The sequence below is a fragment of the Scardinius erythrophthalmus genome (genome assembly GCF_964197995.2).
Source record: "Scardinius erythrophthalmus genome assembly, chromosome: 24".
Taxonomy (NCBI): Eukaryota; Metazoa; Chordata; class Actinopteri; order Cypriniformes; family Leuciscidae; genus Scardinius; species Scardinius erythrophthalmus.
This window is the reverse complement of record NC_138244.1, coordinates 17,996,924-18,019,023: the sequence shown is the minus strand read 5'-3', so window position 1 is coordinate 18,019,023 and position 22,100 is coordinate 17,996,924. Positions and strand designations below refer to the sequence as shown.

The 22,100-nt window shown below is 37.8% G+C and overlaps 1 protein-coding gene across 1 annotated transcript in view; it reads right to left on the bottom strand.

Annotated features, from left to right (window-relative positions):
• LOC308685101 (cysteine repeat modular protein 2) overlaps positions 1-17,669 on the bottom strand; it is a 28,289-nt gene extending 10,620 nt beyond the window's left edge. The window contains exons 1-8 of the mRNA XM_081356634.1: positions 17,391-17,669; positions 14,558-14,761; positions 14,102-14,170; positions 9,108-9,150; positions 4,367-4,512; positions 1,639-1,833; positions 543-629; positions 188-383 (exon numbers count right to left, since the gene is read on the bottom strand). Coding sequence (XP_081212760.1) covers positions 188-383; positions 543-629; positions 1,639-1,833; positions 4,367-4,512; positions 9,108-9,150; positions 14,102-14,170; positions 14,558-14,761; positions 17,391-17,595 — 1,145 coding nt within the window. The 5' untranslated portion in view covers positions 17,596-17,669. The remainder of the gene's footprint in view (positions 1-187; positions 384-542; positions 630-1,638; positions 1,834-4,366; positions 4,513-9,107; positions 9,151-14,101; positions 14,171-14,557; positions 14,762-17,390) is intronic.
• Between the last annotated feature and the right edge of the window lie 4,431 nt (positions 17,670-22,100).

Sequence of the window (22,100 nt, the reverse complement as noted above, 5' to 3'; positions counted from 1 at the left end):
CAAAACAAAAAAAAACTCGGTTACACTTTGTTTTAAGGTATCATTGTTAGAGTGTAATTATATTTTTAAGTACTGAGTAATATTAATGCATAATTTACTGTTATTACTACTACATGTATACATATGTAACAAAGACACTGTAAAGTAAACTGTTAGACTTCCAGAAGTTACAGCCATTGTGACTCACTCTGGGCACTCAGACCAGCAGCTGCCCTGGAACAGATAGAGCTGGTAAGAGTCCGTCTTACAGCTCACACACTCGTCTCTGCTCTCACAGGCCTCACAGTTAGCAGAACACCTCTCACACAACAAACTGGAGCTGTTTCCAAAGAAACTCAGAGGACAGCGGTCTACACACACAGACTCCTGCTCCAACATGTATCCTAGCAAAAAAGACGGCCATTAGAGTGGCTGAAAAAAGCAAACATGCATCTTATCAATATCTTATTTACTCAGCAAGTTCTTATGAAGCAGGAACCCATTAAGAGGAAATGTTTACGTTTATCAGGTGGGAGGGAAAGGAAAGCTAACCTATACGTTACCGGTAGCACAGGTGATGCAATTCTGAGCCTTAGGGCCATAACACGTCAGGCAGGATCCATCACAGAAACGACAAGTGCGACTTTCCCCTTTGGAGAAGAAAAAAAATACACGGTTCTATATAGTTTTCCTTGATTTACTACAGGTATTTTCAAACTTTTTGATACCAAATATGATGATTTGATTAAAAACTTGAAAATTAGAAATGTTGCTTTGATAACTGAAACAAGTGAAGTTACTTCAATTACTAAAACTAAAATAGAAATAAAAATATAGAAATGTTAAAAATGATAAAAGCAAACTTAAACTAAAATGAATGAAAAATTAAATATAAAAATAAAAGCTCATTCAAAATATACTATAATACTATAATAATTACGCTATAATAATATAAATACTGTAATAGAATATAAATAATAATAAAATAACACTGATGAGGAGGATCTTCTTAATGTAAAGGCAGCTGTATATTTTCAGCTTTTTGACAGACTTAAGGTGTATATATATGAAAAGCATTTTTTATATAGACCTTTATACTTTATACAAAATTAAATAATTGGGTTACAATTTATTTTAAATGTCCTTCTTTCACTGTATTAATTTATATATATATATATATATATATATATATATATATACAATGTACTTACTATAGGGTTAGGGTTTGGTTTAGGGTTAATTGCATGTGATTATGCATAATTTATAGTTATTACTATAGTTACTAACTACATGTAACGTGTATACTGTAAAATAAAGTGTTACCAATAATTGGATATTTATTGTCATTGAATGAAAGCCAAAGCAAATTATTAACCCCGTTTTATACTGTAAAAAAAATATTAAGGATTTGAATATTTCCAAACTTGAAACATCACAGCATATATTGTTATATAACATCAATTTGATTACAAATTCTAAATTCATATATTAAGTTAAGGTGTAGAACAGTGAGAATCCCGGCTAAATTCCAGCGTTTTAAGTGTAGTACTACCAACAGAGGGCAGTATTACACCAACTGTAACAGGCATGAGAAAATATAAAACTGAGGGCAGACTTATTCTTTTTATTGTTCTTATATTAAATGTCAGAAGTTCTCACCATCAACATATTGGCCTTCGAGGCAGCTGATCACCGGGCACTTCCCGTAAACTGGGCGGCTCCAGCCACTGCATCTGTCACAGTCTCTCACTCCTGGGCCGTGGCAGGTCAGACAGGAGCTGTGACAGGGCTGACAGCGCCACCCTCTGGTGTCTTTAAATGTGTCTGCTGGACAGTCCTTCACACAGGTGCCATCTGAAGGGTTGAATGCAAAAAGATGTAAATGTATATCCACAGACTGCTTATCCTCTTATTTTCATAGAATGATTTTCATATATAGTTATACAGGTACGAACAATACGTACTGCATTCAATTTCTTCACAAAGTGTGACATACACTACCATTCAAAAGTCTGGGGTCAGTTAATACTTTTATTCAGCAAGGATGCATTACATTGATCAAAGTGACAGTAAATAATGTACTGTGTAATGTAAATATTAAGATTTCTATTTCAAATAAATGCGGTTTCATTGAGCTGTCTGATCATCATCAAAGAATCCTGAAAAAAAAACATGAAATGAACAAAAAATAAAATCAAGCATAACAACTGTTTTCAACATTGATAATAATAAGAAATGTTTAAATATTAGAATGATTTCTGAAGGATCATGTGACACGTTTCACAATATTACTGTATTTTTTAACAAATAAATGCAGCCTTGGTAAGCTTAAAGGAACACTGTGTAGCTTTTCAACCTTAATAATATATTTCCAAGACCCTTGTGATGGTACATCGACTTACAATAGGTTGAATGACATGTCTGCCATAGCCTGACGGGGTCTGTATCGCTTTTACTGGCACTGCGTAACTTCGGGGTTCGGGTAGTAACCCGAGCACAAAAAGAACTACAAAATTCGTCTGTTTTACGGCATACGTCACTTCCCCCACCACTTCCTCAAATTTGGACGCGAGAGGCCAACCAGCGTTTGTTTTCGGCTTTCGTGCGTATGTTTTTGTCATGGGGGTTGTTTACACCTGGCCACTTCATGCGTTTTCTGTGATCGGATAGCTATCCGATCGTGAAAAGACCAGGTGTAAATGCCCTCTGAAACGCATTCGAGACGGATTTGAATCCGATCGCTCAAACCACTTCAGGAGGAGGTCTGTGCCGCATTCCAGACGAAACTGGACAAGTGAAAATGCAGCTCATATCTGTTGCTTTCGGTGACGTGCACTCCATTAAATCCGCATATAGTGTGGGAATTGAAGATCGGATTTAAATCCGTTTCGCAAAAACACATTTATGTGACCAGGTGTAAATGGAATCGTTTTGATAAATCAGATAGCTATCTGATCTGAGAAATTGCATGAAGTGGCCAGTAAATAAATCTCTTATTTGTAAACTTGTTTGCATTCTATGTTGTGTTGTGTGTTGTTGCGCTTGCTTGTAGTATGTATTTTTTTTTACATGCTGTTCATTCATCCATTGCTGATAATTAGACCAGTCCAATAACGTCTAGCTAGCTTTCGATTATCAGAGCTATTAACAGGCTTGCTAACAAACACTCGTTTCTCTTACGTGTTTTTTGCGTTATGTTTTATTGCCTAGCTTGCCAGCTGAACTCAGGTGTTGTGAGGTGTATGTGGAGGGGTATTTACAACAGTGCAAGTATTCTACAGCGACTCTAGGGGTCGCTGTTTGACAAAAACACAATTGTTACACAGTGTGCTTTTAAGAGACTTCTTTCAAAAACATAAAATCTTACTGACCCCAAACTTTAGAATGGTAGAGGTACACAGGTAATAAATACAGTCAGTTGTGTTATTTCATAGAATATAATTGTAGTAATAATTAAGAATAAGCAATGTTTGTGAATTTTGGACTGAGTGATTTGCATGAATGAACCACTCACATTTTGCATTAACCATATTTGCATCCCATTTCTATTTCCTATTCAAATAAGTGAGCAAGACTGAGTGAGTGCTGCAATAAAGAGCACATGCAAGGTTATATAAGGCATTCTCAACCTTTTTTCTTGTTGGACCATATTTACATAATTATTAAATAAAATATAAAGGGCTTTCAGTCATAATAACTTTCGGGATAGTTTATGAAACATTATATTAAATGTAAATGTACATAGGTTTCGTCTTGGTGGGCTGCTGGAAGTTACACTGAAACAGCCATTTAGAACGTGAATAGTTTCATGGTTGAACTATTCATGCATGAATGTAAATAATATAAGCAATTTTTGAATCTTTAAGTAAATTAATGGACAATAAATGTAAATTTCAATTATTATTTTTTTTTGCAATCTGTTTGGTGATGTAAGTGTTGCATATATTTATTATTCATTTAAATATTATTAAATATATTTCCATTTCTATAAATATATTTTCATTTCTGTTGAACACAAAAGAAGATATTTTGAAAAATGTTGGTAACCAGACAGTTGACGTAACCTTTGACTTACACTATTTTTTTCCTACAATGGAAGTCAATGGGGTCCATCAGCTGTCTGGTTAACAACATTCTTCAAAATATCTTCTTTTGGAACAAAGAAACTCATACAGGTTTGGAACAATAAGAGGGTGAGTAAATGATGATATTGGGGTGAACTATTCATTTAATGTAGTTTAAATTCAAATGAATGATTTCATCTATAAACATTTTTACAATAATGTTTGCTTGATAGGCTAGACTTAACCAGCCAAAGTAATGTGACTAGCTATGGCTATCAGACAGGAAAATGAGAGCGAACGTTCAGAGGAAGCAGAGTACGCACTGTTCAGGAAGTATCCGCTCTGGCAAGTGAGACACAGGGCATCGCTCCAGCAGTCCACACACGGATCTATGCAGCTGATACACAGTCCTCTACCCCGGTCCTCATACGTCCTCTGGGGACAGTGCTGACGACACTGGTGTCTGTATCTGTATGGATAGAGAACAAACAACAAAGGCGTGTCACATTTTGACTGCATTGTTTAAAAAGTGAGCAGGCCTTCAACATAATATTTGAGGGCTGTTTAGTAGAATAAGCATGAGCTTTTTCCAGGTCAGGTAATGCCAAAAACACAGCAATTCACACAGCCTTGCACAATTTTGCAAGTCAGTTCTGAGTGTGGTTGTGGAGAATGCAGCATCTAAAAACTATACTAGTATCTCAATGATACAAAAAAAACAAAAACACTGGTTTGTGCTGAAAAGATGCTAATAGTTGGTGTATCCCTTCAGGATTTTTATCGAAAAAATAAACGATGAAAATCAAAAAATGTACCGTTTTTACCCAATACATTCAAGGAAGTGCGTCAAAAAAGTCAAATGACTGAATTATCTGCTCAGAGAAAAAAACAAAAAACTTGCAGCCATTTTGTCTGCGCGCACTAAACCACAGGTGATTTATTGCATTTAATAAAAGTGCCACAGTAGTGTCAATTTGTTAATTTTCTGTTTTGCACCGATTTCTCTAGAATTCTCTCTAAAAACATGCTTTCATCGCCGTTTCATTAGTTTTTTGCAACTTTGGAAAGAAAGCTAATTATTTCATTTAAATTCAGCACAGTGGTAAATTAGTGAATTTAGCTGCTGGTTAAATTGTATGGTGTGTAGTTTTCTGCACTCAAATAATGTGCGCAAAAGTGTTGAAAAACTCTTTATATCGCCTCAGTATCGGACAAAATCAATACACTTCTATCACTTGGACCTGTTTGAAAACTTGCTTTCAAAGACTTTGGAACAGCTTCAGAGCAGCAACTGTCTTTCTAGACTTACTTTTGAATCAAAGACGCACTCTGATTCACAAGCTCCACCTTCAGGGTAAGGGAAATAATGAACTTGAGACTTTGGGGCTGTTTGTTTCAGTGCTTTGACTGAGGGAGTCTGGTTGAAGAGTAACCAGAGAACACTAATCACACCAGAGAAATGAACACCATCCCAAAACCACAACGCACCTGCCCTCGGCAGCATTGCTGGAATTATTAAGCCATCAATCCTTCAAATCAACCTTTCGGCAATAGACCTCTGATAAATGAAAGCATCAGAATGAAAGATCGTCCGAGTGGCTTTTAATTCAAAGTCTTTTGTCATAATAATCCTATCATTATTATTCCCTGTTGTATAGACCATTTGGGAAGAACAGTATCTTCAAATCGACCAATCAATCTTCTGATTATTGTGTGCACATCAGTGTCTATTAGGGATGCAAATTATCGATTAATTCATTAATCATTAGTTGATTGACCTTATCGATCGATTAACGATTAATTGATGAGCGGCTATTTTCCTGAGAATGTAAATTTCTCACGGTATCAATAGTGTCTTTAACATAAAAAGCAAAATATTGCTTATACTGAATAAAAATGCATGTTATATTGCTCAACTGATGTTTTATTGTAACAGTTGGGATACGGTACAGATAATGGAATTTATGTAGTTTAACAAAATAAATTATGCACAGAAAATTAAAATACATACAAATTTTTTAAAAATAATTGTAAAAATAAAATTGCATCACAATAAGTGTATTGTGATTGTCACTAACATTTTAGTAACTAAACTGAATTTTATTAGGTTTAGTGACATGTTACAATGTTTACATGGTACAATTTCTGGTAAGCTACGCTTTTTTATTATTTCAATTCAATTACCGGTATTGTGATTTTATTTTGACTCGTTTGGATAAATATTAGGTAGGCTACACAAGATAGACATTAATTTTTCTAAAGAAAAAAAAACAACTCACCTAATGCTGTAAACATACAGAAAGCCCTATCAGCTGGTAGTAGGCTATTATTTAAGGTTAAAAATAATTAAATATGATGTGTTTTTTATTATAATAACTTTATTTAATGATACAAGTAAAAATATAATAAATATGTAATATAGAACACATATTTAGCAAAATACTCTCTATAGCTATTTCTTTTCTTGCCAACTACGTGCTATAGCCTTTATTATGTTCATTAAATGGCTTTCCTGAGGTAAATGTGAGATAATTGTTCTCCAGCTATGTTATTGACCTATTCACGCTGATGAAAAACACTGATTGATCGATATTATGTATGAGAAATATACATTTCGGTAAGTTGTAGGCTACTGTATCTTTCAACAGTGTTCGTGTTATTTTTTTACTATTAGCTAGTAGCGTTTGAGATGATCGGTTCACGTGCGCTATGGGATCTGTCACATAACATTTACAAGCGCCAAAACGGTATTTATTGTTTGAATTTCGTAATAAAATTGACAGAATCTGAGAGCTGAGATTTTATATATCATAGCTAACCTGGGGTGCGTTTCCCGAAAGCATCGTTGGCCAACTATGGTCGCAAGTTCCGTCGTTACCAATAGAGTTCAGTGGACATTGCGATGAACTTGCGACCAGTTGGCCAACGATGCTTTCGGGAAACGCACCCCGCCTCTGTCTAGCTTCGCGATTTTTCTGTGCATGAGATAATGGATGTGTGGTGTGATGCGTGGGGGCTGGCAGCTCTGTTTCTGAAATGCTCCCACATTCCCCTCCGTTTTGACCGCCTCATATTTGGTTTCTTTTTTGCCGCCTCAAGTTTGTGTCGGGTCTCTCGCCGCCCGCGAGAATCTCGTGCACGTTCGCAATGTTCAATTAACCGACAATAATTTTATTTAATCGAGTAAATTCTTGTCGACAATTAATCGATAATCGATTAACCGTTTACATCCCTAGTGTCTATGCTAAAAATGTGATATTGAAGACTAGAGTAATGATGCTGAAAATCCAGCTATGCATCACAGGGATAAATTATATTGCAAAATGTATTGAAATAGAAAATGTTTTATCGTAATAATATTTCACAATATTACTGTTCAGGTAAATGCAGCCTTGGTGAGAAGAAGAGACTCATTAACATCTTACCAACCCCAAACTTTTGAACAGTATAATAGTAAATATTCCCCAAATCCTTTTCCCAATAATTCCAATATCACTTTTCCTAATACATCTAGTAAAGCACAACAATCCTGAAAATAAAAGCAATTAATACAGTACAAGTCAAAGGTTTACATGTTAATTAGTTTATATACAAAACTAACATTATTTTATTTTTTTCAACTTAAAAAAAAAAAATTATTCTAAATCATTATTCTAAAATGTGGAAAATAGTAATAATAAAGAGTAACTGTCTTTTAATGTCTGACTGGTATTGTATGAATTGAAACTATAAAAAGAGTCCAAATTAATCTTGACGTAAAGATAAATTAAATGAAACTACACAAACCATGTGTGTGCAATATGTTAAAGCTCCCCTGTAATCAATAAATGTATCCCTTAAAACTCATCTTTGATCACCAAAATGACATATTTAAAAACAAATTCCTGTGAAAAAAAATTCTTCATGCCTTAAAATAGCTTGAATGTGACATGCTTGCTTCATTTAGTATATGTGGTTCTATGAAAATGCTAATTAGCCCCGCCTCCACTCACTCACACCAGCTCAGAATACCTGATCCACTAGGTCAACTTGACAGTAGTAAACGCTGCACAATCGTATCACTCTTTACAACGTCGGGCACAATAATTAATTACGATTACCCTTTTGCTTGACAACGTTATCAAAGAGCTAATAATGTGTTGCTAATGAAAACAGAAAAATATACCAGGATAACCTGGCTTCTCTTGAGACTCCCCTGCTTCGCAGTAAGTCTGAAATGCTAAAGCCCGACTGCCAATGACGTGATTGGTTACAAGGTAATTTGTGACGTAAGAAACACCAGAGATTTCAAACCGCGTTTTTAAGACCGACTTTTTTCACTGCAGTTTTAGGAGAAAATAACTCAGCAATGGTGTTAACTTATGAATTTGCACATGGTTTGTCTTAAAGCATATTAAAAACTCTCATATAGGCATATAAACAACATTAAAACCTTGATTTTCCCCACATGGGGTCTTTAAACACATATCTTACTCTAGTTAAGCAGTTGATAAGCATGGCTGATCAAGTGCTCCGTCTGAGACACAGGTGCCTCACATTGGAACTCAACACTTAAGCAAGATGTTTGAGTGGGACGGCGGACAACAGCAGCCATGGCAACAAGGCAAGCACAATGAAAGCATGAGGAATGTTCAGCGGGATTAACATTGCTCTTTTCCTCTCTGAGTGGACATTCATTAGTCAGGACTCTCGTACAAGACACTCCAACTCTCTGAGCAAAGAAAGTCCTTCAGCTTCAACCGAGCGGAGGAAAGATGGGCTCAAATTAGAGAGGAGAGAGAGAGAGAAGGACAGATTGAGTGAGTTGAGGGAAAAACTCATAAGAGGTGCCTCTATGTCGAGCAGCCTGGATCTCAGGTAACCGCGTGAGACTTAACTGAAAGCGAAATCTGATGCGCACAATAGTTGGAGGCCATAACACAGGGAGAAACACACAATCAAACCTCTGTTCTCTTCGAAGTATCTCCGCAATATGCTCCAGAAGACTTTAACATAGCTTAAATTGCATAGCAGCAGAAATAAACAGACAAATATTTCTACAGTATAGTTTCTATAGTAACTTACAGGAAGTAGCCGTCGGTACAGCTGTTGCAAACCTCCGGCTCATCTGTTGTGGACACAAAACAGGCAATGATTACACAGCGCTGAAATTTGCACACACACAAAAAAGCCTAGTATTACCTGATTTGATGATGCTGACTTAAAAAATATTAAAAAACAACTTTTGATAACACTTTACTTAAAGCCTTTGTGTATATAAAGGTATTCATAATGTATGTTATAATGCATTATCATAAATAATTGTAAGCAAATGCATTATGTAAAATGATGCAAAATGTAAGATGTAAAATTGTGTTTGAATTATGTTTTGCACCTATCTCTAGTTCTGTTGATTAATCACCTAGTATATTTAAGCCCTTAGTTCACGTTTACATGGTTGTGCTATTCTGTTTTCTGTTGATCCCCTGCGTCTTACCTTTTTTAGATTAATGATTCAGTTATTGAATATTATAGTAATTAGTACTGATGTTTGCTAGCAGCTAGATGGACTGCTAGTTCGGCATTATTTTCTACACTAGCCTCAGCGAGTGGTCCAAGGCACGCATGCCTGTGGACGGTCCTTAGGGGAGTTTCGCCACCTATGTAGAGTGGGTGCTGGTGAGTTGTGGATCTTTATTTACTGTCTGTGCTACAGAAGAAGAAATCACTAGCCCCATTCCGGACCCAGAGCCCAGCCAGCCACCAACCAAGCCCATCAAGGACAGGACCTGGTTGTTTGCCATGTGTTTTAATGAATTATACTTTCTAAAGGTGTAATAATGAATAGATAAGTATTATAATCTATTATAACTATGGTTACAGACCTTGCGATGCATTATACAGTGAGGAAAATAAGTATTTGAACACCCTGCTATTTTGCAAGTTCTCCCACTTAGAAATCATGGAGGGGTCTGAAATTGTCATCGTAGGTGCATGTCCACTGTGAGAGACATAATCTAAAAAAAAATCCAGAAATCACAATGTATGATTTTTTAACAATTCATTTGTATGATACAGCTGCAAATAAGTATTTGAACACCTGAGAAAATCAGTGTTAATATTTGGTACAGTAGCCTTTGTTTGCAATTACAGAGGTCAAACATTTCCTGTAGTTTTTCACCAGGTTTGCAGGAGGGATTTTGGCCCACTCCTCCACACAGATCTTCTCTAGATCAGTCAGGTTTTTGGGCTGTCGCTGAGAAACACGGAGTTTGAGCTCCCTCCAAAGATTCTCAATTGGGTTTAGGTCTGGAGACTGGCTAGGCCACGCCAGAACCTTGATATGCTTCTTACAGAGCCACTCCTTGGTTATCCGGGCTGTGTGCTTCGGGTCATTGTCATGTTGGAAGACCCAGCCTCGACCCATCTTCAATGCTCTAACTGAGGGAAGGAGGTTCTTCCCCAAAATCTCGCAAAACATGGCCCCGGTCATCCTCTCCTTAATACAGTGCAGTCGCCCTGTCCCATGTGCAGAAAAACACCCCCAAAGCATGATGCTACCACCCCCATGCTTCACAGTAGGGATGGTGTTCTTGGGATGGTACTCATCATTCTTCTTCCTCCAAACACGTTTAGTGGAATTATGACCAAAAAGTTCTATTTTGGTCTCATCTGACCACATGACTTTCTCCCATGACTCCTCTGGATCATCCAAATGGTCATTGGCAAACTAAAGACGGGCCTTGACATGTGCTGGTTTAAGCAGGGGAACCTTCCGTGCCATGCATGATTTCAAACCATGACGTCTTAGTGTATTACCAACAGTAACCTTGGAAACGGTGGTCCCAGCTCTTTTCAGGTCATTGACCAGCTCCTCCCGTGTAGTTCTGGGCTGATTTCTCACCTTTCTTAGGATCATTGAGACCCCACAAGGTGAAATCTTGCATGGAGCCCCAGTCTGAGGGAGATTGACAGTCATGTTTAGCTTCTTCCATTTTCTAATGATTGCTCCAACAGTGGACCTTTTTTCACCAAGCTGCTTGGCAATTTCCCCGTAGCCCTTTCCAGCCTTGTGGAGGTGTACAATTTTGTCTCTAGTGTCTTTGGACAGCTCTTTGGTCTTGGCCATGTTAGTAGTTGGATTCTTACTGATTGTATGGGGTGGACAGGTGTCTTTATGCAGCTAACGACCTCAAACAGGTGCATCTAATTTAGGATAATAAATGGAGTGGAGGTGGACATTTTAAAGGCAGACTAACAGGTCTTTGAGGGTCAGAATTCTAGCTGATAGACAGGTGTTCAAATACTTATTTGCAGCTGTATCATACAAATGAATTGTTAAAAAATCATATATTGTGATTTCTGGATTTTTTTTTAGATTATGTCTCTCACAGTGGACATGCACCTACGATGACAATTTCAGACCCCTCCATGATTTCTAAGTGGGAGATCTGGCAAAACAGCAGGGTTTTCAAATACTTATTTTCCTCACTGTAAGTTGCAGACACGGAGCCTGAGCCCACCTCGATGCCAGCACCAGAGCCGATTACTGACCAGGTGCGTGAGTTGGCAAAATCATCTGTTCCTGTTGGTGTCCTCTTGGAGTTTGAGGGAATGGACAGAGCCCCACCTATACTCCTGTGAGCTGTGCAGGGTCTCTGTAACTTTGTTTAATGGATTGGAAAATGTGAATCCACAAAGTCTCCTGTTGCCGCTGGTCCTGCCCAGCTCCAAGTCTTCTGTGTCTCCGCTGGATCCGCACAGCTCCAAGTCTCCTGCATCTCCGCTGATCCCGCACAGCTCCAAGTCTTCTGTGTCTCCGCTGGATCCGCACAGCTCCAAGTCTCCTGCATCTCCGCTGATCCCGCACAGCTCCAAGTCTCCTGCATCTCTGCTGGATCCGCACAGCTCCAAGTCTCCTGCATCTCCACTGATCCCGCACAGCTCCAAGTCTCCTGCTGATCCCGCACAGCTCCAAGTCTCCTGCTTCTCCACTGATCCATGCCTCCTGCATCTCCGCTGATCCCGCACAGCTCCAAGTCTCCTGCATCTCCGCTGATCCCGCACAGCTCCAAGTCTCCTGCATCTCTGCTGATCCCGCACAGCTCCAAGTCTCCTGCTTCTCCACTGATCCCGCACAGCTCCAAGTCTCCTGCATCTCCGCTGGATCCGCACAGCTCCAAGTCTCCTGCATCTCCGCTGACCCGCAAAGCTCCAAGTCTCCTGCATCTCCGCTGGATCCGCACAGCTCCAAGTCTCCTGCATCTCCGCTGATCCCGCACAGCTCCAAGTCTCCTGCTTCTCCACTGATCCCGCACAGCTCCAAGTCTCCTGCATCTCCGCTGGATCCGCACAGCTCCAAGTCTCCTGCATCTCCGCTGGATCCGCACAGCTCCAAGTCTCCTGCATCTCCGCTGATCCCGCACAGCTCCAAGTCTCCTGCATCTCCGCTGATCCCGCACAGCTCCAAGCCTCCTGCTTCTCCACTGATCCCGCACAGCTCCAAGTCTCCTGCATCTCCGCTGGATCCGCACAGCTCCAAGTCTCCTGCATCTCCGCTGATCCCGCACAGCTCCAAGTCTCCTGCATCTCCGCTGGATCCGCACAGCTCCAAGTCTCCTGCATCTCCGCTGATCCCGCACAGCTCCAAGTCCACAACTTCTCCACTGATCCCGCACAGCTCCAAGTCTCCTGCATCTCCGCTGATCCCGCACAGCTCCAAGTCTCCTGCTTCTCTGTGGTCCCACACAGCTCCAAGTCTCCTGCGCCGTTGGTCAATACAACTTTTGGAATCGGTCCCACCAAGCCTCCCTCTCCTGCCTCCTCCACTGATTTACTGGCCCATCGACCAGTCGGCTCCTCCTTGGCTCCACTAGGGGTCCCTTGTCATCACTGTGCCTACGCCACGGTCTTCCGGACTTTCGGCTGCGCCTCGTCCCTCCACCCCTTCGGCTCTTTCTGGCTTCTCCTTCCCTTCAGCTCCGCCTTGGTCCTCAGTCCCACTGGCTCTGCCTCAGTCTTCCAGCACCCTGGCTCCACCTCGGCCACTTGTCACCACAGATCCACCTTGGCCTCCATGACCTACGGTGTTGCCCGTTCTCTGTATCTCCTCTGCTCTGCCTGGGTCTCCAATTCTCCTGGTGGTCAGATCTCTGAATCTACCCTGGCTCCTCCCACCTTCGGTTTCACCATGGGCCTTTGTCATGGCTGTCCTCAGGGTCGTCAGCTCTCCATCGCCTCCTCCATACGGGTTTCCTCTGTCAGCCCATCCTTGGTCACATCCCTCTCTAGCTCCACATCCTCCTCCATAGCTCCCACCCTCTCTCCTCTACTGGACTCCATAATCATTGCTTAAATTATTAAAGACTGTTTTTGTTTATCTCCATCATTGTGCACTCATTGCAACCCGCTGCAGACAAAAACATCTGGGGCTGCATTTCCGAAAAGCATTGTAAGCTTAAGTAGATCATAGAACTATTGCCTCCAATGGTCTCTACGATCAACTTAGCTCATGATGCTTTTGTGAAACGCAGTCTAGGTCATGTTTGCATTTTCTTCTGTCACAGGCCATAATTCTAACCTTGAAATCAGGATTAGGCATAAAATAATATCATACATGTGAAAATCAGCTGAGAATTGAACAAAGAGTTGCAAACTTGCTCAGAGTAAGACAGGAATTGTGTTTTTGTGGCAGTTTTTCTGGTGATTAAGGCATAGTACAAGACTTCTTCACCTTAAAAATGATTGTCAAAAGCAAAAATGCTACAGAATGCAAATCATATTGTGTGAAAAAGTGTGACATTCTAGAGCAAAACAGACTCTAGAAGACTCTCACATTTTTTTTCAGAGCCAGCACCCCAAAAATAGTAAGAAACAAATAGTAAGATTTCAGCAAATATAAGGCAGGTTATTCTACTAAGCACAAAACTAGTACAGAGAAACAACAGAAAAAACAATTGGCTGAAAGAAATGCATATTAATGAATAATTAATCATAATGTTACAGAAATTGTGTAATACTGCACTATTAATTAAACAAAAATACTATACACATAGCCATTAAAAGTATATGTTACTTACCCGTGGAACATGTTTTACAGCCAATACTGCAGTCTATACATTCCCGCGTATCCGGGTCCTGAACCTGACCTGTTCAAGCAAATGTCTGTGAGTATCAGACTTTTTGTATGTTACATGATTATTTAGAAGTTATGTAATAGCTAGTTCTTGTCATCGAATTTGATTCCAACTCCAGTTTGTTTTCATTTGTTTGATTCGTTTAAACTGATGTTTAAGGCATGACACCACAGGTGAACAGGGTACACGTTTTAACAGTTAATTAATCACAGTGACAGTACATTAAGACAATTGTTTTGTATGACACAGTCTCTGAATTATGTTTAAATATGCAAATCAATTAAAATCAAGTTAGCAAAATCACTTCAAATTGAATTTAGCAAATTCGTTAAGTGACATCTGGAACTGCTACATGTTGTATTAGAATTCACCTTTAGTTTTATTACAGGAGAAACTCACCAACTCCACACAGGACTGTCAGACAGATGCCACTTTGAAGCTTGTATCCTTCTCTGCACTTGGCACACACGTTGGCATCAGCACAGATCTCACAATTAGGCATACATGGAAGGCAAGTGTACTGGTCTCGGTCTGGATAAAACTCTCGTGGGCAGTGTAGTCTGCAGTGACCCTGATACAGGAAGCGCTCCTTCCCCTCCTCATCTGCAATGACCCACAAAATCCATTTAACATGACACGGTGACTCATGAACTTATTTAAATAATGATCCAGTTACAGTAATCAGAGGATAGAATAAGATTTGATTTTGGATATAAGAAGCTCAGCTAGTATATATATATATCAAACCAAGAGTATTATAATGCCAGGAGCTTTTGTAAGACATTTGTATGTCCTTTGTATGTCCTACCAGTCAAATGGTTCACTAGCTTCCTCTTAATAAATTACTGTATGTTGTTTAATATTATCACATTGGTTAGAGGTCATTCCAACACTAGCAACTAGCAATCTTGGGTGATTGTCATGAAAGCATGAGCAAGCATGTGTGATATTTTTAAGATTCAGACGTTTTTTGTATTTTAACATTACTACCATGACTATTAGGTGCATTTGAACTCCCAAATGTCATTACTATGAGATTTACTTGTGAGTTTTTGCAATTCTGTAATTCCAACAGTAAAAAATAATGTTGCAGTAAAACAAATCATTATATACTTTCCACAAAAAAATATAAAGCAGTTATTTTCAACAATGATAATAAGAAATGTTTCTTGTGCAGCAAATCAGCATTTGATTTCTGAAGGATCATGTGACACTGAAGACTGGAGTAATGATGCTGAAAATTTAGCTTTACCATCACAGGAATAAATACACATTTGAAATATACTAAAATAGAGAACAGTTATTTAAAATTGTAATAATATTTTACAACGTTATTGTTTTTGACTGTATTTTTGATCAAATAACTGCAGCCTTGGTGAGTATAAGAGACTTCTTTCAAAAATATTATAAGGTCTTACCTAACCCAAACTTTTGAAAATATATTTTGAAATAATCATGATTAGAAGCCACACTTTATGCTTATTCTTTCTGCAAACAAATTGCTACTATATGAAACTCAAATATCAACATCTGCTTGTGTCTATCATGAACTCTTCTTTAAATAGAAACAGTAGTAACTATCTGGCTGACAAGTTTTGCCAAGACCAGGACACATACACAAGGGCTATGGAGAGTGAATTGGCACTTTTGGCAATGTTGTTGTCACACAATGATGGATGCAAGGCCTCCCCCCTCAACCGGCCCGGGCTGCAGGGAGCGAGATTAAGAGTTACAGCACTCTTCTTTGAGATGCTTGAAAAGGAGGGATGGCAACCATGAACGCCTACTAACAGAATTCAAAAGAGTGGCTTGGTTTGCTAAAGACAAGAGTTTGCGTATTCATTCTGTACTATTAAAGGAATGGTTCAACCAAACATTTAAATTCTGCCATTATTTACTCACACTCATGTCGTTCCAAATCTGAATTCTATGCCTCACAATGTACTGTATTTGATTTGAAAGCTATAGTGTATGGTAGGATTATTGAACAATGATTTAAATTTCAAACAGTTCCTCCACTGAAAAAGAAGTGCCATGACAAAAACGTAGAGATAGGTGTGTTCCAATTCACACACCTAATTCTCCAGTTTTCTATGCCATTTTGCAATATAAACAATGTGAGTAGTGTGTTAACACTGAAAATTGCAAACGACAATGATCCAATCAATCCCCGATGGGCAAAATCAAGTCCGGCCCTACATTTTTTTCTTGTTTGCGAGGCTTTTTCACTCGGACATGTCACAACGGGGAAGAAAAGACTATCACAACTTCTGTTATGCTGACTTTAAAGGAAGCCATCAGACTTTGATGCTTTATAACAAATGAACCATTCAACAATACATAGTGCATAGTATAAGTGCATGTACAGTACATCATTTGGGACACAACAGAAAAAATGTTACACTTTAGTATAGGTCTACTTCTATACTAAAAGGCCGGCTTTAAGGCACAGTGAATCTGAAATTGCTGGGACCTGAGGCTAAAGAAAACGCCAGGAGCTACTGTCAGAAGTATCAGTTAACTTGAGGAATGTTTTACTATGTCCAAACATTACCAGAAACATTAGCAGCTTTCCCGATAGTGAAAAGGAAGTGGTCTCAGTTTTTCCCACTCCCATGTTTGGCAGTTAAAAGAATACTGTCAAACTTAGGTTCATATAAGGCCTACTGTTCAAAAGCATAGTCGATTAATTTGTGTTTAAAATTCCCTTAATTTCAACTCTTCCTGTAATTAAAAGTGGGCACGACACTTTCATGTTTGAGGTCACTAAACAAACTCTCTTTTGAGGTAAAGCACTCTTTGTCACTTTGATAAATAGGGAGAGCGGCTTCATTGTTTTTCCGCAGCAGCTGTGCAGGGAGGACTGGGAGGTTTGCCTTCCCAATTGTCTCTTGGAAAACCCTTTTGTGAACCTGCACAATGCTGCCACAGATTCGTACCACAATGGCCAAAACAACCCAAAAATGATTTTGAGTTCAATTTTAACTAGCACACTACCGACTTACAAACAGCATTACATAAATTTTCCCCGGTTATAACTTGCTTTTAATTATATAATAAGCTATGTAACCACAAAGTAACGAGATATCGCTGTGATACAAAAAAAATCAAATAAATCAAGTTGCGCATGCGCGCTGACAGCAGGGATATGCACGGTCCAAATGGAGGCACCTGTTTTATTCAATATACTTAAGTGTTAAACTTAAGAATATAATAGTGAACTATCACTTACCTAAACCACAAGCGGTGCACTCGTATAGCTCATGACCCTCACACTCCGTGCAGGTGGGGTGACAGAGAACGCACTGATTTTTTAGTAAGAACTGTCCGCTGGGACAGGACCGCATCGGGGATTTGGCTTGAATAAAAGCAAAACATAATGATAAAGTAAACAGTGTCAGACCGGCGTTCATCGTTCGCGATGTTCTGCAGCGCATCTATTCGCCATACACACACTCACACACTCAGTGAAGTGGGTCAGTCCTGCACTGCCAAATGACTACGAGCGTCTAAATAACAAAACTTGCTCAACAAGTTGCTTTCAAGGGGATTGGTCTACGGGCCTTTGGGGTCCACCCATTCCTCTAGTCCTTTTCGCATTTGATATCTAAAGGACAAAAACAATATTATGCACAAACGGAAAACACTGAATTAGTCAGTGCTTCAACCTCCATTCTAACATTTTGTTAAAGCATAATTTATCTAACTGAGAATATTTAACAGTAGGCTAATACACAGTTCATAAGCTACCCCTTTATATAGCCTACAGTACTTGAATGTATCATAATAATATAGTATTCTTAATATTTAAACAATAATGTATTAATAGTAATAATTATAATATTGTTGTAGCCTATAATACCGTAATCTATACATTTAATTTAATTTTATGTGGTAGCCCACTTAAAAAAAATAAAACATAATGGTAAAAAAGGTAACAATTTACAATAAGGTCTCATTTTTGTATTAACACTGTGTAAGAACGTTGCTGCCTTATATTTTTTAGTACAATCAACTTGGATGTTTGAGTCATTTCAACTTAAACTGACCTAAATAGTTGAATCTTGTATAACATAAAAAAGTTTCAAATAGCTTATTTTGATAAGTTAAAGCAATGTAAAAACATTGCAAACAAATGTATTTTTTATAGTGAATACATTTTGAAATTAACATTAACTAAGATTAAGAAATGCTGTAAGTATTGTTCACTGTAAGTTTATGTAGTTAACTGTTAACAAATTAAACTTTATTGGAAAGTTTTACCATAAAAACTTTAAACTATAGATAAACTAATTCATCTGAGATTATTTAACAGTAATCAGTATAGGGTATTTCATAATGTACAGTGGTAATCATTTTATTAATATGACTAAGTTATATACAGTGAATGGTGGCAGCCGTACATTTTAACATATGTTAAAACATTATATTTTAAAAGGCACTGCATTTTATTTTACGTTAAAATGTGTGTTTGTAGATGTAAATAAATAAGTATCATTTATTTAAATAAATAATGGACCAACAAATTATTTAACAAGGCAATATTCAATATTTTGGGTCACTTTCCAGTTGAAGGAAGTCTGCAAGTTTCAGGGCTTATTGGGTTTTTAGCACAAACTATATAATCTCACTTTATTTTCTTCTTTTCAAGCCTTTTACACACATGAGGTGTGATAGGCTTTTTCCTTGACTTCATATTCCAGATTTATGAAATGCACATGCTGCATGATATTGTTGTCTAATGCCTTTCTCTTATTTCTGTCCCAGAGGACTTCAGCTCTTGTGAAGCTGTCTTGGCTTCATTGGTAAACAGATTGTGTGCGCTAACTAGCCTAAGGTATAAAACAATATATTCTCTGTGGATCATTTTGATATCTTGCCATAGTTTGACATATAACATTCCTAAATGTCGACACTATTTTAGTTTAAATGGGTTTATAAATCAAAATGTTATAGACCGCTGCAATATTTCATATTTCTTGTCTTGTATCCATTATAAGGGCTTTCAAAGAAGAGAAACATTATGTTTTAGAGGACCCTGATTCATAACCTGTAAATCCTATATGCACTGACCTCTGTGCAAATCTATGAAGACAAATGACCAGTAGAGGGCGTCAGAGTGTACAGTATTGGGGATGTATCAGTTCAAAATACAGGGCCTCCTTTGCTTTAGCAGAAAGCCTTAATGGATTTGTAAATATTTTCTGTTCTTTACTTGCTAAACCATGGCAATACACTTAACAAAATAATTCACATATATTTAGAGAAACAAAGTTTTTTTTTCAAGGGATATTATTATTATTAATATTAATATTAGGCTTATAAAATATAATACTCTCTGCAGTTACATGACAGAAGACAGATTGTGGCAAAATACCAAAATGCTTCAATTTAATTAAATGCCGTGGCATTATAATCAATGGCCATATTATTGTCCTTACATATTAGCCTATTTAAGTACAATCAAAGTTTGGTTATTTCAACTTAAATTATATTAAACTGACTTAAAAAATTTGTTGAATCTTGTATAACTTATAAAAAAAGTTGGAAATGGCTTAACTTATTTTGATGAGTTAAAGCAATGTAAAAACGTATGTTGTCATAACTTATTGATCATATTAGTGTTTGATAAAACATCAAATTGGTACAACTAACAAATAAAATAAATAAATGAGTAGCCAATCAACGCCAAGTACCACCCTCTTTCTGTTGATTGACATTTGAGAAAGGTTTTCCATTAAAATGAAATCCAATTTTGAGGAATAAATTATTTTGAGAATTATTCTTTTATTTTTCTATTCTACTTTTCTGTTTTATTAAAAAAAATATGAAAGATTGTTTCAAGCCATTACTAGTTGTGCAAAATGTTCTTTGAATATAAATACGTTTGCTAATAATTCACAAAAATACAACAAAAAAAGGATGAAAAACGTGCGACTTTATCTATCAACATTATAATATTTGATATAATAGTACATGTTCTAATAGTCTTTTGCTTTTATACCAAACAGTATATATATATAAATACATATACATAATACATATACATACATATATATATATACATATATATATACATACACACACACACACACACACACACACACACACACACACACACACATATATATATATATATATATATATATATATATATATACACACACATACACACAAATATATATATATAAGTAGGCTTCCACACACTGAACCAGCAGTCGTGCAGGCAGCTGTTTTCCAGAGGTGGGCGGGGTCTGCAGCTCATTTCTTACGTCAATCAATAGGCATGAAAGGGGACGTGGGCGGAGTCTGTTGCTTCTTTACGTCATTCAAGTGGGGGTAAGATATGAGGTGGGCGTGTCTTCGCTGGCACTGCTGCATCAGTGAATGACATGAGGATGTGAAAGAATACAGCGGGTTGGGCATATGATTTTAAAGCCATTCTCGAGCGGACCTATATATGGACGATGAGGAATACACTAAGGACTGACCGAGGAACGGTAAGACGCGTCTTAAATAATAGCCTACTGGCATAAGGAGCATCTGTGTGTGCAATAAGAGGCTGTATGGATCCTTGCGCAGGTGCACCTGTCTTCTGTACGTGGCCGGACCGCTATAAGACGCATCTTGCGGGTATACAGTGTTTTTATTTATTTATTTTCTCAATCGAGTCCGGTTTCAACAAAGGAACTTGTGTGACATAATAAATAGCCGATTATTTGCTGGATGTGAGGTAAGGGCGTCTTTCCAGCGCATCATCATCAAATGCATATGATTGGGGATTGAATTTTCTTTGTCTGTACACACATTATATGACTATATATCAGTATGGGTTGGGACTGTTGCGTAACAGGCTGACTGGGAAAAAAAAGCCGTTTGTGGATTACAAAATAATAATCAAATATATCCTATTAGGCTGTATTTGATGTAAGAGGAGGATGATAGGTGGATGCATTCATGTTCATTGCCTCTGTATGCACAAATCCCTGGCAGAAATCAGCATGTGTGTGTGTGTCAAGAAGGCTCTTTGGTTATTCGACCTATAGATGCTTTTAATTTATTGTCTACTTTAGGTGCTATGGGCTGAAGGTACCTGTAAACAACCTACTAGCTATCCAACGGTGCGTTTAGGCCCTGAGCCGGGCTGTTGAGCTCAGTATTTATTTTTTTCTTTTATTTGAGCTTAAAGGTGCACTCAGTCATTTTTTTCCCCAAGCAAAGTTTTAGAAATGCACAACAGTTTTGGAAAACATCTGTAAAATGCTGAGATGAATTTTAGGCTACACTAGGCTGGTGGTTCTCAACCAAGTGGTTGCATTACATTTCTAGGGAGCTTCAAGATGACTTATTTATAATTATTAAAAATAAATTAATGTACATAAAGTGTAATGTACAGGTAGTTGGGCATTGTTGCTGGTCACAAAGTGGCTAGTTACTAAAAAAATAAATACTTTGAAAAAATATTATATTTGAGTTTACAATATTGTATTATCTTGTAGAGACCATCTGCGCAGGACTGCTTCCCGAAATTGTACTCCTTAAATTGTAACTTTAATGGAGCACATCTGTCATCATTCCAGAAGTAAATATGCTGTCTGTATTGCTGAATTGTTCAAAATATTGTTTAATCATATAAGTTTGAGAATCACTGCTCTAGGCTGATCAGTTTCCAAAAAATAAACTATTGCAGTTAGTAAACAAACGTCATACATCCAGGCCAGTAGGTGTCAGTATAGAGGTCAACACTACGTGTGCCTTTATGACAAAAAATTACTGACTGCACCTTTCAGCTTCATTTGATTTATGAAATATTGTTGCTTTGCCTTAGTTAAAAAAATATTGGGAATTTTGCAGCTGGCCAAAAGAGTATGTTTGTAAAATCAGATACCATATCTTAGGCTACATTTACTCTGTTACTTTGTTTGTGCAGCGCAGAGCAGCT